This window comes from Xiphophorus maculatus, chromosome 9 (assembly GCF_002775205.1).
Source record: "Xiphophorus maculatus strain JP 163 A chromosome 9, X_maculatus-5.0-male, whole genome shotgun sequence".
NCBI lineage: Eukaryota > Metazoa > Chordata > Actinopteri > Cyprinodontiformes > Poeciliidae > Xiphophorus > Xiphophorus maculatus.
In genome coordinates, this window is record NC_036451.1 from 75904 (window position 1) to 90570 (window position 14667).

The 14667-nt window shown below is 40.9% G+C and overlaps 1 protein-coding gene across 4 annotated transcripts in view; it reads left to right on the top strand.

The window, feature by feature from the left end:
- lonp1 (lon peptidase 1, mitochondrial) overlaps positions 1–14609 on the top strand; it is a 29572-nt gene extending 14963 nt beyond the window's left edge. For 2 of the 4 annotated variants that reach the window (XM_005812883.3, XM_023340146.1), the window contains 12 exons: positions 2577–2728; positions 4797–4935; positions 5040–5218; positions 5778–5865; positions 6165–6287; positions 6428–6544; positions 7252–7392; positions 8662–8827; positions 8914–9000; positions 9446–9573; positions 10768–10932; positions 14086–14609. In XM_005812883.3, the coding sequence (XP_005812940.2) occupies positions 2577–2728; positions 4797–4935; positions 5040–5218; positions 5778–5865; positions 6165–6287; positions 6428–6544; positions 7252–7392; positions 8662–8827; positions 8914–9000; positions 9446–9573; positions 10768–10932; positions 14086–14229 (1629 nt within the window). In that variant the 3' untranslated portion in view covers positions 14230–14609. Of the gene's footprint in view, positions 1–2576; positions 2729–4796; positions 4936–5039; positions 5219–5777; positions 5866–6164; positions 6288–6427; positions 6545–7251; positions 7393–8261; positions 8376–8471; positions 8828–8913; positions 9001–9445; positions 9574–10767; positions 10933–14085 lie in introns of those variants that run through there. The other 2 variants (XM_023340143.1, XM_023340144.1) reach the window with 2 other exon arrangements.
- The last annotated feature ends 58 nt before the right edge of the window (positions 14610–14667 follow it).

A 14667-nucleotide genomic window follows, 5' to 3' on the forward strand; every position in this document is an offset into this window, starting at 1 on the left:
GGTTCCACCAAAATTAGTGTTGCAATTGTCCCCGGTAAATGCGACGCATTTGGAAGCCAAATTGTTTTTTGCCAATGTTTCCATTAGGTAATTGGCGATGGTGGTTGCAGTCTCATTTGGTGTATCTTGCACTTGAATCAACTTGCTCTGCACACCACCCTCCTTCCAATCAAAGTACTGAATAATTATGGGGAAGATTTTCACTGCACCGTGATTACTCCCATCAGTACTTACACCACAAAATGGGATGTCTTTGAGCGCTTCGTGCGCCACTTCAACAGAATGAGGTGCCAGAACACCATCAACAATAGCCTCGGTCTTAGTTCAGGCACAACTAAACTTTTTGGCAGTGTCTGAATCGGGGAGGGTCTTTTTCAACAATGAACTCGTGCAGTCCATAGATCGATAACTGTTGTGATGTTTCACTGTGTGGAATGACCATGCAGCCTCCGCTGCATTCACTGCATCCTCGTTCCCTGGTTTGACAAAGTACTGTGTGATCGAGCTAGCACTACTCTCACCTCGGACAGCTGTTTTGTGTTTCTCGGTGTCCAGGTGGCTTTTCAGATCCCTTGCACCTCCATTGGACACCGAGACATATGTGCCTGCTTTGCACACTGTGCACAAGGCCTCCCATTTGTCTCGACCCGGTCTGAAAGCAGGGAAACTTTTTTGTAAATCCTCGGTAAACATACATTTGCGCTTTGGCATGTTGTTGGCGTACTGACAGCCACGCTATCTATCTTCTGATTAAGAACAGGGCTGCCCGCACTGACGCGACTCAGGGATTACGTCACACGCAGCGCAGTGCCCTAGTGCCTGTAAATTTAATGGTCCAATGAAGGTAATTTAAAAAACAGGACATTTCCTCACTTTCTGAAAAAAACCCGGGACGCCCGGGACAGGACGTGAAATATGGACATGTCCCGGGAAATACGGACGTTTGGTCACCCTAGGTTATAATAATTTTCATTCGGTCAGGACTTTACGCTGACACTAGCTACATGCATTGCAGGTAGATTGCAGTAAAGCATTGATTAATGCGTGGTTTTAAAATAAGTTTACTGGACTTGTAGCCATTATTTTGTGCCCATTGTTGGACACCACATGGCAGGAACGAACCCTATCGAACAGTTATACCTAGGATTTCTGTCAGCTAATGTGTGGTCTGTCAGGTTTTGAAAATGGGCCGACAATCAGCCGACAGCTCTAAGATCGTGTAGTGTGCGCTGGGCTTTACACTAAGGAAATGAGGAAGGGAGGAGTCAGTGGAGAGCACCGGAGTTGAGCCTTTTTTCATTCAGTGTCATTAACTGAAAGAGAAAAATGTCGGAAGAGACGATAATTAAAATGACATGGATAGTTTTAATTTATCGTACGATTAATTGATTTATTGTTTATTGTGACAGGCCTACATACGGTACACTGTTCATACATAAGGCACACCGGAATATATGTGCGCCTTATAATCCGAAAAATACGGTACTTGGAATGTAGGTTTCACCAGCTTCTATATGAATGAGTGGACTATCCTGTGTGAATGTAATGATCAACCCAAGACTTCTCCTTTTGTCCTCAAGGAGACAGTAATGGCTATAAAAACATGATGAACCTTTGTTAGATTAAATGTGTAAGACTATAATTAGATTCTAGAGAGAAGGAAAAAACAAGATACAGATAGAGAACTTTGACCTCATTAATAATTTGAGTTAATCACTTAAAGGCACAGTATTATACATTTTCCAGGTATTTTATTGCACAATCAAGTAACTATTACCTTCAGTTGTTATAAAAAACGCTATATATATCAAATATGACTTGAGAAATATTTTTTTCATAATCTAATGCTTTAAAAGTGAGCCTCTCTCTTTAAGAAATTCCTGTTCTTTCTGAAACTGCCTTCAGGAAGTCATCACAGCATCGCTTTTTGCACATCTGAATGGTTGCTACAGGAGTTTAAAGGATTTCTTAAACATGTATGAAATAATCATTGCAACACTCCAATTATGTTTTTGATGAGGGAATAACATAACATGATATAAAGCTAAAATAATTTTATATAATACTACCCCTTTAATAGGCTGTAAGATTTTTTTTTCTACTAACACTTTTCTATCTGACATGCAGAAACTCTTAAATGTTCTCAGCCTTCCTAAATATCCTATCTTCCATACCGTTCTTTACCAGAACAATAATGATAGGAGAACTCGGAGTACTGGTAGTCATTCTCTTGTTGGCTGAGAAAATGCTTTTAGTTAACTCCTAACACTTCCTGGATGAAATGATTTGCTGCTCTGGTTATGTGTTTAAACCCTGCTGCTGGCTGGTCGCACAAAACTTGTGTGATTACTATAGCGACCTGTGAAGCCAACTCCACCCACATGAGTCATCTTACCACCAAGTGAGGGGGGTGACGAAGGCAGGATGACATTTCACTGCATCGGTGTGTTCATTAAAAACATGGAGATTTCTAGAAATAGCTTGAGCCCCACCTTGAGGTGTCTAGTGAACGGGGTACTGACCCCATCTGCACATGTATGGTGCAGATGGGGCTCACTAACTGTATGTGTCTTCAGGAGCTGGGTCTGGAAAAAGATGACAAAGAAGCCATTGAGGATAAATTTAGGGAGAGACTTAAAGACCAGAATGTTCCTCAGCACATCATGGATGTAATCAATGAAGAGCTGAACAAGCTGGGGCTGCTGGACAACCACTCATCTGAGTTCAAGTAGGTCTGTCTCCTTTCCATCCCTCAACTAGGTCTAGAGCAAGACAGCCACAAAGAAAGTTACTTACTGCAGTAGTCAGACCACACTGATGCTTCCATGTTGTCCTCCATTTTTAAAAGTGAGCCAACAAATTACTGCTTCTGTTCCCCCATTTTTTTTGACCGCTTATAATCTGGTCTTTTCCTGCCATCTGACAAATTTGCTCTAATACACTCAACAAAAATATAAACGCAACACTTTTGTTTTTGCTCCCATTTTTCATGAAATGGACTCAAAGATCTAAAATTCATTCCAAGATAACAATATTACCATTTCTTTCAAATGTTGTCCACAAATCTGTCTAAATGTTTGATAGTGAGCACTTCTGCTTTGCTGAGATAATTCATCCCAACTCACAGGTGTGACACATCAAGATGCTGATCTGACATCATGATTAGTGCACAGGTGTACCTTATACTGCCCACAATAAAAGGCCACTCTGAAATGCGCAGTTTTGTCTCACAGCCAAATGCCATAGATGTCGCAAGCATTGAGGGAGCGTGCAATTGGCATGCTGACAGCAGGAATGTCAACCAGATCTGTTGCTCGTGCATTGAATGTTCATTTCTCCACCATAAGCTGTCTCCAAAGGTGTTTCAGAGAATATGGCAGTACATCCAACCGGCCTCACAACCACAGACCACGTGTAACCACACCAGCCCAGGACCTCCACATCCTGCAGGTTCACCTCCAAGATCGTCTGAGACCAGCCACTCAGACAGCTGCTGAAACAATTGGTTTGCATAACCAAAGAATTTCTGCACAAACTGTCTGAAACCGTCTCAGGGAAGCTCAACTGCATGCTCGTCGTCCTCATCGGGGTCTTAACCTGACTCCAGATCGTTGCTGTAACAGACTTGAGTGGGCAAATGCTCACATTCAATGGCGTCTGGCACGTTTGAGAGGTGTTCTCTTCACGGATGAATCTCTGTTTACATTGTTCAGGGCAGATGGCAGACAGCATGTGTGGCGTCATGTGGGTGAGCGCTTTGCTGATGCCATTGTTGTGGATCGAGTGGCCCGTGGTGGGGTTATAGTATGGGCAGGCATCTGTTATGGACGAAGAACACAGGTGCATTTTATTGATGGCATTTTGAATGCACATACTGTAGATACCATGATGAGATCCTGAGGCCCATTGTTGTGCCGTACATCCATGAACATCACCTCATGTTTCATCAAGATAATGCACGGCCCCATGTTGCAAGGATATGTACACAATTCTTGGAAGCTGAAAATGTCCTAGTTCTTGCATGGCCAGTATACTCACCGGACATGTCACCCATTGAGCATGTTTGGGATGTGCTTGACCGGCGTATACGAAAAGCGTGTACCAGTTCCCACTAATATCCAGCAACTTCGCACAGCCATTGAAGAGGAGTGGACCAACATTCCACAGGCCACAATTGACAATCTGATAAACTCTATGCGAAGAAGATGTGTTGCACTGCATGAGGCAAATGGTGGTCACATCAGCTACTGACTGGTTCTGAGTCCCCAGACCTCCAATAAAGCAAAAAAAAAAAAAGCACATTTCAGAGTGGCCTTTTATTGTGGGCAGTATAAGGTACACCTGTTCACTAATCATGATGTCAGATCAGCATCTTGATGTGGCACACCTGTGAGGTGGTATGGATAATCTCAGCAAAGCAGAAGTGCTCACTATCAAACATTTAGACAGATTTGTGGATAACATTTGAAAGAAATGGTAATATTGTTTATCTGGAATAAAGTTTAGATTTTTGATTCCATCTCATGAAAAATGGGAGCAAAAACAAAAGTGTTGAATTTATATTTTTGTTGAGTGTAATTTCTATTGTAGTTTTTTTCTCTTTGCATGAAAAGTATCCAAATAACTTTTAATCTTTATTCCCACCCTCCATCTCTGATTTGGTTCAGTCAAATTTCTCTCATACACCACATATGGATTTGTGTTGGAGAGGTAGAGAACCATAATGCAGACTTTTGTTTGTTACTGATGCATGTCAGAACATGCGTGAAGGTGAACGAAGGCAAACTGTGTTTCAGTGTAACTCGCAACTACCTGGACTGGCTAACCAGCATGCCGTGGGGCACCAACAGTGAAGAAAACCTGTCATTATACAGGGCCAGGGAGGTTCTGGAAGAAGACCATTATGGAATGGATGATGTTAAAAAACGCATATTGGTAAGAAAAAACCCACACTTTTAACATCCAAATGAATCAAAGGAAGATGCTTCCTCCATGTCCTGCTGGTCACAGCAGCTGAGTTGCTTTGTGTGTGTGTGCAGGAGTTCATTGCAGTGAGCCAGCTCCGAGGTTCCACCCAGGGGAAGATCCTGTGTTTCTATGGCCCTCCTGGTGTAGGGAAGACCTCCATTGCCCGCTCCATTGCCAGAGCACTTAACAGACAGTACTTCAGGTTCAGTGTAGGAGGAATGACCGACGTGGCTGAGATCAAAGGTCACAGGTCTGCACAAACTGTTAGTTCTCCAGTCTGACTGGAACATGCAGATCAGTGGGAATGTTATTTCTAGGACCCCAGGTGCAATGTTAAATGATGCATAATAATACACATACGTAATGTAATTATACAGCTTTTAGACTGATATGGTGCAATTATTGTCCCATATTAACCATTATTAACCAGAAAAGCCATTTGCCTGCTAGTTTTAGATGAACTTTAAATTATTTAATTATTGTCCACGTGCAACAGAAACCACTAAATTTCATTTTCTGTATTTGGTTGTGATTTAAGCAGAAGCAAGCTGTATTGTGTCCTTGGCCCACCCCCACCCCTTCGTTATGGTCCCTGCAGGGATTATGAACAGGCAGTTTCCAGTGTCCCCTCAATGCAACAGAAAAGAACTATGAGGAATCAGAAAATATGAAATTGCTTTGCCTATGTGATCACAGCTGTTCTCATCCACCCCTCAGACTGTGATTGATGATGAGATTGTTTTGAAGGAAATGTTGATCAGAGGTGACATTATTGAAGAACATAGTCTCTGAAAATATATTGTTTCCAGGAGAACATATGTTGGAGCGATGCCTGGGAAGATTATTCAGTGTCTGAAGAAAACCAAGACGGAGAACCCTTTGGTGTTGATAGATGAGGTCAGTGTTTGAATGTAACCTTTAAGAAGCTATTAAACAATGTTTTCATTAGCCCTAAATTTCTATATTAAAACTTTTCCAATGAAATGATATAATAAATGTAATAAACTAAACTGATGTTTGTATCTATTGTATTAAAGATTTGAAAACAGTCTGTGGAAAAAAATCTGTTTGTTTCATGTAGTGATGGTGTTATTGAAATAAATTAACATTTCATCTGTATAAGTTATTGAATAAGACGGAAGATATTTTTCTCATAATGTACTAAGCTATTTTTTCCCAATAATTTGTTTATTCAGGTGGATAAAATTGGCCGTGGTTACCAGGGTGACCCATCCTCTGCTCTTCTGGAGCTTCTGGATCCTGAACAGAATTCAAACTTCCTTGACCATTACCTGGATGTCCCAGTGGACCTGTCTAAAGTAGGTGGAGCTTGCACAGTCAAGCTTAATCCTGGTAAAGACTAAAGGTCTTCTAAAGGGCTTTAGAAAACCTTTAGTCTTCTAAAGGTTTGGCGTGTGTTAGTCCTCTAAGGGTTCACTGTGTGTGTGCTGTATTCCAGGTTCTGTTTATCTGCACAGCCAATGTGACTGACACCATCCCAGAACCACTTAGAGACAGGATGGAGATGATCAATGTGTCCGGATACGTGGCCCAGGAAAAACTGGCTATTGCTGAGGTAACAAACATGTCCCCATAGCAACCGTTGCCATCATTGCTGTGTGAAATTTGATTCTTGCTTTGCTGTAAGGAGGACTGGGAAATCTAGAAAAAGTAATTGATATGCATGTGTGAGATATTCCAATGACTCCATTGCTAATATTTTCATAGAAATCTTTATATTTTTAAATAACTTGGACTTTGATTCTGCCTTCAGCTGATTTCTTATATTGTCAATGTGATCTTGACCGTTTGACATGCGACTCATACAAGACATACACACACAAACAAAGAGTCGGGGGTTGCTGTGTGTTACAGTAACCCACTGTTACTGTAGTCAACTGTGCAATACGACATCTTGAAAGTCTTGTATTTATGGGTTTATATGTAATGATTCCATCTGAATTTTCACTTCAAAAAACAAGTGTTCAATGGTAAGAGTTCCTGTTTGAGCTAGTTGTCATCAATTAATGTGAAGCCCTCTGAGAAAACTCAATATTTTTTAACAAACTCTTCTCAGATATTCATCTCTCTTTTGTCCCTGTATCTGTTTGTGGGCCTAGCCACAGAAGCAGAGTAGTGCAGTAGTGGCAGAGCCACATTTTACAGCTGCAGCCAAAAAAAAAGAACACAATGTTGGAAGGGTTTGAACATTTGCCTTCTAGTTTTCTATTAAATGTTCTGGTCAGTCTGTGTGTCTGTGTCTGCCTGTGTGTGTGTGTTTAGCGTTACCTGGTCCCTCAGCTGCGAACACTCTGTGGCCTGACTGAAGAGAAGGCCTCCATCTCCCCCGACGCTCTAGGTCTGCTCATCAGACAGTACTGCAGAGAGTCTGGAGTGAGGAACCTGCAGAAACAGATAGAAAAGGTGAATTCAAATTAAATTAAAAAATACTTTATTTATCACAAAGGAAAGCTAGATAATATTATCACTGTGAATCATCACTTCCTCCTATTGAGACAGCATTTCTCTACAGAGCACCATTTAGCCCCACTGCCATTGCAAAATGTGGATAAATGATGCACATTTATCCATTAAATTCCCATGGTTCCTCTGAACTTTTGTTCAGATTTTATTTGGAAAATTTCCTTGCTTTTCACTTATTTCAGTACAGTGCTCCATTGTGCTCATTTATGGTCATTATACCATTGATCTCTGGCTTATGAACCAAAGTAGGGCTTCTAAACTTCAGCCATACAATTTGTATTGAACCTGCTTAGAGCTAGTCACGTTTATTTATTTTGTTTATTTGTTTATTTTATTTATTTTGAAGCACAGCAAGGTGATTCCAGACTGCAATGCAAGCTGATTTTGGAGTTGACGGTTTTTCCATCCACTGCTTCATCTAGCATGCCTTGTTCTGTAATGGACATTATTAATGACTTGCTTAACTGTTAATTTGCTCAAGACAGATATTTTGCAATATTTGTTTTTTAAGAAGGTAACACTGTTATATGACTTTCAAACCAGAAAAAAAAGGATCTGTTTATGTTTTTATATAATCTGTAAATTTTAGTGATATTTTTGAGGCAAAATAAATTATCCTATCAGATTGACACTTCTAATATCCTGGTATCTGACTTGTTATAAAACATTTAATAATCATTTAAGAATATGCCTTATTGTTTGGGCTTGTCCCTAGTAACACACAATAGCTCTACAGAACCCTAGTGAAGCTAAGCTAACCCGTTTCTCCCTATGGCTCCATTCTCACCGTGCACCAACATGTGTCCAAGAAGCTCTGCATGGTCTCTGGAACAGATCTGTTGGTATCAGTACAGCCATCTGAGCTCAGTCTCTCCTGGGAAATGTTAATGGACCGCCTGCTGTCATATATCATGTCAGAGAAGGTGAATTCAAGTGGATGACATGACCCACTGTGTCTGCTTGTGTCTGCATCTGATTCCTCAAGATGGATTTAATGGCTGCTGATTGGCTGTTTGCAGGCTGGTCTGCTTCCAGTTGCACCCTCCAGCATGTACCACCTGGTCTGAAGAGGGAACATTAGAGTTGATCCTCATCAGTATCCTCAGCCCATAATGCAGATGTTGTTGCACCAGACTGTAACCCATCTTGCAGTCCCCCCTCCGATCTCCTCTCTCACCTCACTCTGGGTCTTGTTCCTCCATCTCCCAGGTGTTCCGTAAAGTAGCATTTCATATTGTGAGTGGAGCCGAGGACTCTGTGGCCGTCTCATCTGACAATCTGCATGATTACGTGGGTAAACCAGTTTTCACAGTGGATCGTATGTATGACTTGACCCCACCAGGAGTGGTGATGGGCCTGGCATGGACCGCTCTGGGTGAGACGAGGCCCACATAGTCTCCAGCTCTGATAATAATGATGATGTCTGAGCTGAACAGTTGCCTTGTGATCTGCTGCCTGTAGGGGGCTCCACACTGTTCATTGAGACATCACTCTGCCGACCACAAGGAGGGGCAGAAGCTAAAGGAGAGGGAACCTTGGAGGTCACAGGTCAGTGACCTGCTCTCATGTAATGTGGAAAACCTCAAAACATCATTTCTGAATTTCCCTATAATCATCTCTGGTCAGAGTATTTCTTCGGTGGAGTTTATTTTTATAAACATAAGCAATTCATGTTGGAATCTTTCCTGACATTAACAGTAAGCAGAACTGATGGGGAGTACAGTGCAGAGAACACAATACATTTTTTATAGTATAGTATCCTAATATAATATCATCTTCTTAAAAAATATTAGATACAAAAATATTGAGTCCCATTTATTAAAGTTTTTGAATTAAACTTAGTAATTTATGTTAGACCTGTTTCCTATGAAAATCCAACTAACTTTTAGTTTTTATTTCTTATTGAGCAGATAAAATATCAGCAATAAAGCGTGTCACATTTGTTGAATCATATGTTGAAAGGTTCATTCTGAAGATGTGTGCTTCTCTGCAGGTCAGCTTGGTGATGTCATGAAGGAAAGTGCAAAGATTGCTTCAACATTTGCCAGGGCCTTCCTCATGACTAAAGAACCGGAAAATAACTTCCTGGTCAGCTCCCACCTGCACCTGCATGTTCCCGAGGTAAAGAAACAGGATTTTCATTTATCACAAGTTGATCTTATTGGACTGCAAGTACTTGCACACATACACAGTGATAACTGTGATATCCCACCGCTGAAGGGTTGACCCAAGTCACTGAGTATGTCCGAGGCTCATGTGACAACAATAAAAGGGATCACTTCAGAAATGCTGGCTGTGAACAGGCACATGCAGAGGGGATGGGGGGAGGAGGGGGCTTGAGCCCCTGCCCCTTTTTGTCCTTGATACTCCAAGTGCCAGATTGAGTTTTTTTTTGTTTTGTTTGTTTTTACATATGTTTGAACTGCTTGTGCCCCTCAATTATAATATTTAGATAAAATAACAATTAACAAAATAAACTAGTCTGGCTGCCCTCAGTCTAATAATGACTGACAATTGTTGCTATGGAGCTTAAAAAGTCAAATATTACCAGGGTTTACTTAGTAAAATGGCAGCAAAATTAGCTTATTTCATAACATACTTCATGACCAATGAATGACTCTTATGGTCTGTTTAACAACTACAGTCTCTCTTTAAGCTCCTCACATGTCAGTTTGTATTTAACTACACCAACTCTGTGTTGTGTTCGTTCAGTTTTTTTTAAATAAAATGTTAAACAAAAACAACTACAGTCTCATATCATCACAGCCCTCCAGCTCTACCAGCAGCAGAAATCCTTCAACAGCAACTTTATACCCATCAGACTAAATTTGCTTTACACTGTCCCCACATGATGACAGTGATGCAATGTGATCCAATTAAATATTAGATTCTTGATTAAAATGGGTTGTTGCTATGTTGCTGTATGGTGTTTTAAGATCTTGTTCAATGTGCCCCCTTTTAGCTTTGAGCCCCTGGCTCTCCAAAGGTCTCTGCATGGCCCTGGCTGAAAGCTATGATTGTGACTGACTCTCTAATCTATACAGTCTGAAGAAAATCCCTTGATGAGTAACTGATTTTACTGAAGGGTTGACCCAAGGATTTAAATGACATGACGGGAAGGAAAGACAGCTTGTCATGATTCTAACCTGTCGTCATTTCAGGAAGCTAAACTTTAATAAGTATTGAGTCAAACAAGGTTTGGAACTGACCGATCTGCCCCATAAAGATAAAATATGAAATCCGCTCATATCTCATGTCAGACATACTGTCACTAAATACAACAATTTTCTGTTTTTTTTTTGTTTGTTTTTACAGGGAGCTACTCCCAAGGATGGACCCAGTGCTGGTTGCACAATAGTCACTGCATTGTTGTCCCTGGCAACCAATCGGTCAGTGCGTCAGAATGTGGCGATGACTGGGGAGGTGTCACTAACTGGCAAAATCCTGCCAGTAGGAGGAATTAAAGAGAAAACTATTGCTGTACGAAACACACACACACACACACACACACAGACAAGACAATCAGTCGATCTTGTTACATTACCACAGTAGGGGTAATGTAGAACCTTATTGTAAAAAAAAAAAGTCTGACCCAACACTTGGAAATAAAAGCACTTATGCTGCATTCCATTTACCTGGGAAATCAGAGCTAAGAGCTACTGTAGATTTGTCGACAACTCCAGCCATGATTTCAACGTGGCAGGCTAAAGCAGCCATTGTTCCCAACACATCTTCTTAACATCGTGTGAAGCTTTATGTTCCATAAGCAAATAGTACTTTTAATTAGATCAGTTTAGAGTTGCAGGCACCCTGGAACATTCAGGCTCCAACGTACTTGATCTGAAGGTAAACAGTAGATGCTCAGTCACATGATTTTGGGACGTTGGTATTTGTACACACCTTGACCAGACCACCAGGACATGCCCCTTCCTGCTGGGGTCCCTCCTACTTTCCCACATCCTCTAGTTTGCTTTTATGAAATGGTCACAGAGAGAACCACCTGTCTGGAGTCAGCCTCCTCCATGGACAAGAATGATCATATGCCAGTCTTATATGAATTATTTTGTGGAAAAACCATAAACATGAGACTGATGCCCCTAAACTGACAACCACATTGGACTGACAAAAGGCACTTTTCCATTAAACCGCCTCTAACCGGTTTGGTCTCGGTCCACCTCGGCCAGACTTGTTTTGGCCGAGGTGGACAAACAAGTCCACCTCGTTTGTCCAAACCTGGCGTGGCTCAGCCTGGCTGTTCTCAGATTGTCGTACCTACCTCAGGGGTAGAGCATTCATTGATTGGCTCATGATTTACACCACTGACAACTCCAAAAGAACCTGTGACGTTTAGAATTTAACTTTTAGCTGTGGACCGCGAACATGCTATCTGCTGTAGAGAGGAGTTTAATTATGAGTTTAATAAGAAGCAGCGGCAGAAACACGGGTGGTAACTTTTGTAGCAGAATGACTGAATTAGTAGCACCACTAGCAACTTGTTTTTCTGAAATACGGATACTAATACAGAAGGGAAAAACAGTGTAGCTGTGGTTGGCTTTATGACAGGGCTGCTGTTTTGCATTCATAGTGTGAAGCACTGGAAATACATAATATTAACTTGTGATGTGAATTTTATTTCTTATTTGAATTAAAAAATAAAGTTTATGCATGGCTATTGGTTTACATCTTTTGATTTAAACGATAGCGTAGCTACTGCTACCTTACTACCTAAGTCAGTTAGCTTTGTTAGTGTTTTATGTCGAAAACATCACCGCCACCGTCCCTCTAGTTCACTTCTGCGGCAAAACAAAGCACAAAAACACAAACATGCATTGCCTTAATCTAAGAGGTTGTAATTATATTTTCCTACATAGCGAAATAACCAGCTGATTTGGGCCTTCATCATTATGTTTGGGCCAGCAATGAATTTCCGTAAGACAAAATTAAATATCTGGGCTTATTTCAGTCCATCAGAACCAGCACCTCAAGGTTCTCCAATATTGAGTGTCGCTGCAAACATCAGCAGAGAATTGAACACAGCTGCTGCTGCTCACGGTCTGCCCACAATACTGAGGAACAGACCGTATGATGAAAAAACTCACTACTTGGGGTGGAACCAAATCGCACATTAACCAGTTAGTGTGCAAATTGCCAGTGGAAAACGCCTAAAATAAGACCAACACATACCCTACAAGCTGGAGATAGGCACCAGCAACCCTCCCGACCCCATTAGGGACAAGGGTGAACAGAAAATGGATGGATGGATGGATGGATGGATGGATGGATGGATGGATGGACATACCCTACAAAATAAAAGCCTTCATATTTTACACAGCAGGTAGTTGCTGTTTTGGGCACTGGTTATATGACTGGTATAACCCAACCACTGTTACACATGGGACTGGTGTGGCCTTTTGAAATCAAGCTTGCTGAAATTTTCAAAATAAAAGCCTCAGTATTCCTTACTTGGTTTAGATAAGGAACCAGGCAGGCATTTTAACCTGAGAAAAGAGTACACTTGGATGTTAGCTTAAAACATAAAATTCAGTAGGTCAACATGCTAGTGATAGCCACACATGCTAAATGTAGCATTTAAGCTAACATTAGCATTAAAGCTAATTTTTATTTAAAAGGTAAGCTTTACATACTAATTAGAGTATGTCAGTGTTAGTCAATATGTTATTGATAGCCCACATTCTACTGGTAGTGTCAACATGCAAGTTGTTCTACACTCTAGTGATGGCTCTCATTCCCTACATGTTACTGACAACACTTAAAGTTTTTTACTAATTTTAGCTTGTACATTAATGTTTGCATGCTGAATGGAATAAGTCACTGTTAGTCAATGTGCTATCGATGCTACTGGTAGGCTTAACATGTTAGTGTAGGTCTCATACTAACTTAGCCTTACTGCTAAAATTAGCCTTTTAGCTCATTTTTTCATATATTATCCACATTCATCTTACTGAATGGAGTATGTCAATATAAGTCAACATGCTGGTGATGCCCCATTTGCTCAAGAAAGCATTTAAGCTACCGTAATCTTAGCATTATTGCTGATTTTGAGCATCAGAATGCTGTGTTCCAATTGACACTCACACTTTGGCAGGCCAGTTTTAAATTTCTTCAGATATGTTCTAATTATTATTATATTGTCAAGTGGGTACATCGATTGCCGTTTTTTGGCTGATCATCGATTACTGATCTTTAAACAGCCTGACCTGCCAATTCATATTTTGGCTGAAATCATTTTTTTTCCTGAAATGTTGCTAAATATAGCAAGAAAGTCTGAGGATTATATCTGTCTGAGATGAGTTGGTAACTGTGGGGCGACTATTAATTACAAATGTGCAGACAAGACCTGCTGGGCTGGTCTGTCAGTCAAACTCTCATGGGAGAGCAGAAGAGCACAGTGGGTGATTTTAGACCTTTCTTTTGGTAGATAAGATCAGTGGGTAAGATCGGCTTCACATGCAACTATTGGCCAATCACATATCTCCCAAAATTAAGGAAATCAGTGCCAATAAATTGGTGCACCCCTACTTATTACCATTTCTCATGTCTAGGCATAATACCATGAAATGTATTTGCAGTAATGTTGTTTCCATCAGCGCTGACTGCATGTTTCCCTGCCAGGCCCGCCGTGCTGGTGTAACCTGCATGGTTATTCCAGCTGAGAACAGGAAGGACTTCTCCGACCTGCCAGACTACATCAGAGAAGGACTGGAGGTTCATTTTGTGGACCACTACAGCCAGATCTACCCCATAGTCTTCCCATAGAACTAAGATGGGAGAGCATTTCAACGTGTAAAACTGCTCATTGTTCTGGTATAAGATTGTGATATTTCTTTGTTTCTTACCTTTAGTCCAGCTGTGGAGACATGTTCTAGGACTATCCCAAAGATCAAATGACTTTATGATCACAAGCATGCATCATGACTAAGAGGAGGAGCTGTGATATTTGATCAGGATGATGGGATTGGAAACAGCCAGGATCAAAGATGAGCTGGGACAGTGCAGTGATCACTGAGGAACTCAGGTCTGCTGCCATGCAGCCTCTTTATCTACACCTCTGGATGGACACTTTCAGACATCGTTTAATGTAATATCAGACATGATCATATTTAAATAAAGTGTAAGAAAAACAAATGCTAAAATGATTTAATTGTGTTCAGATTTTGTTAAGTTTATTTGTGTAGCACATTTCAGCAATAAGGT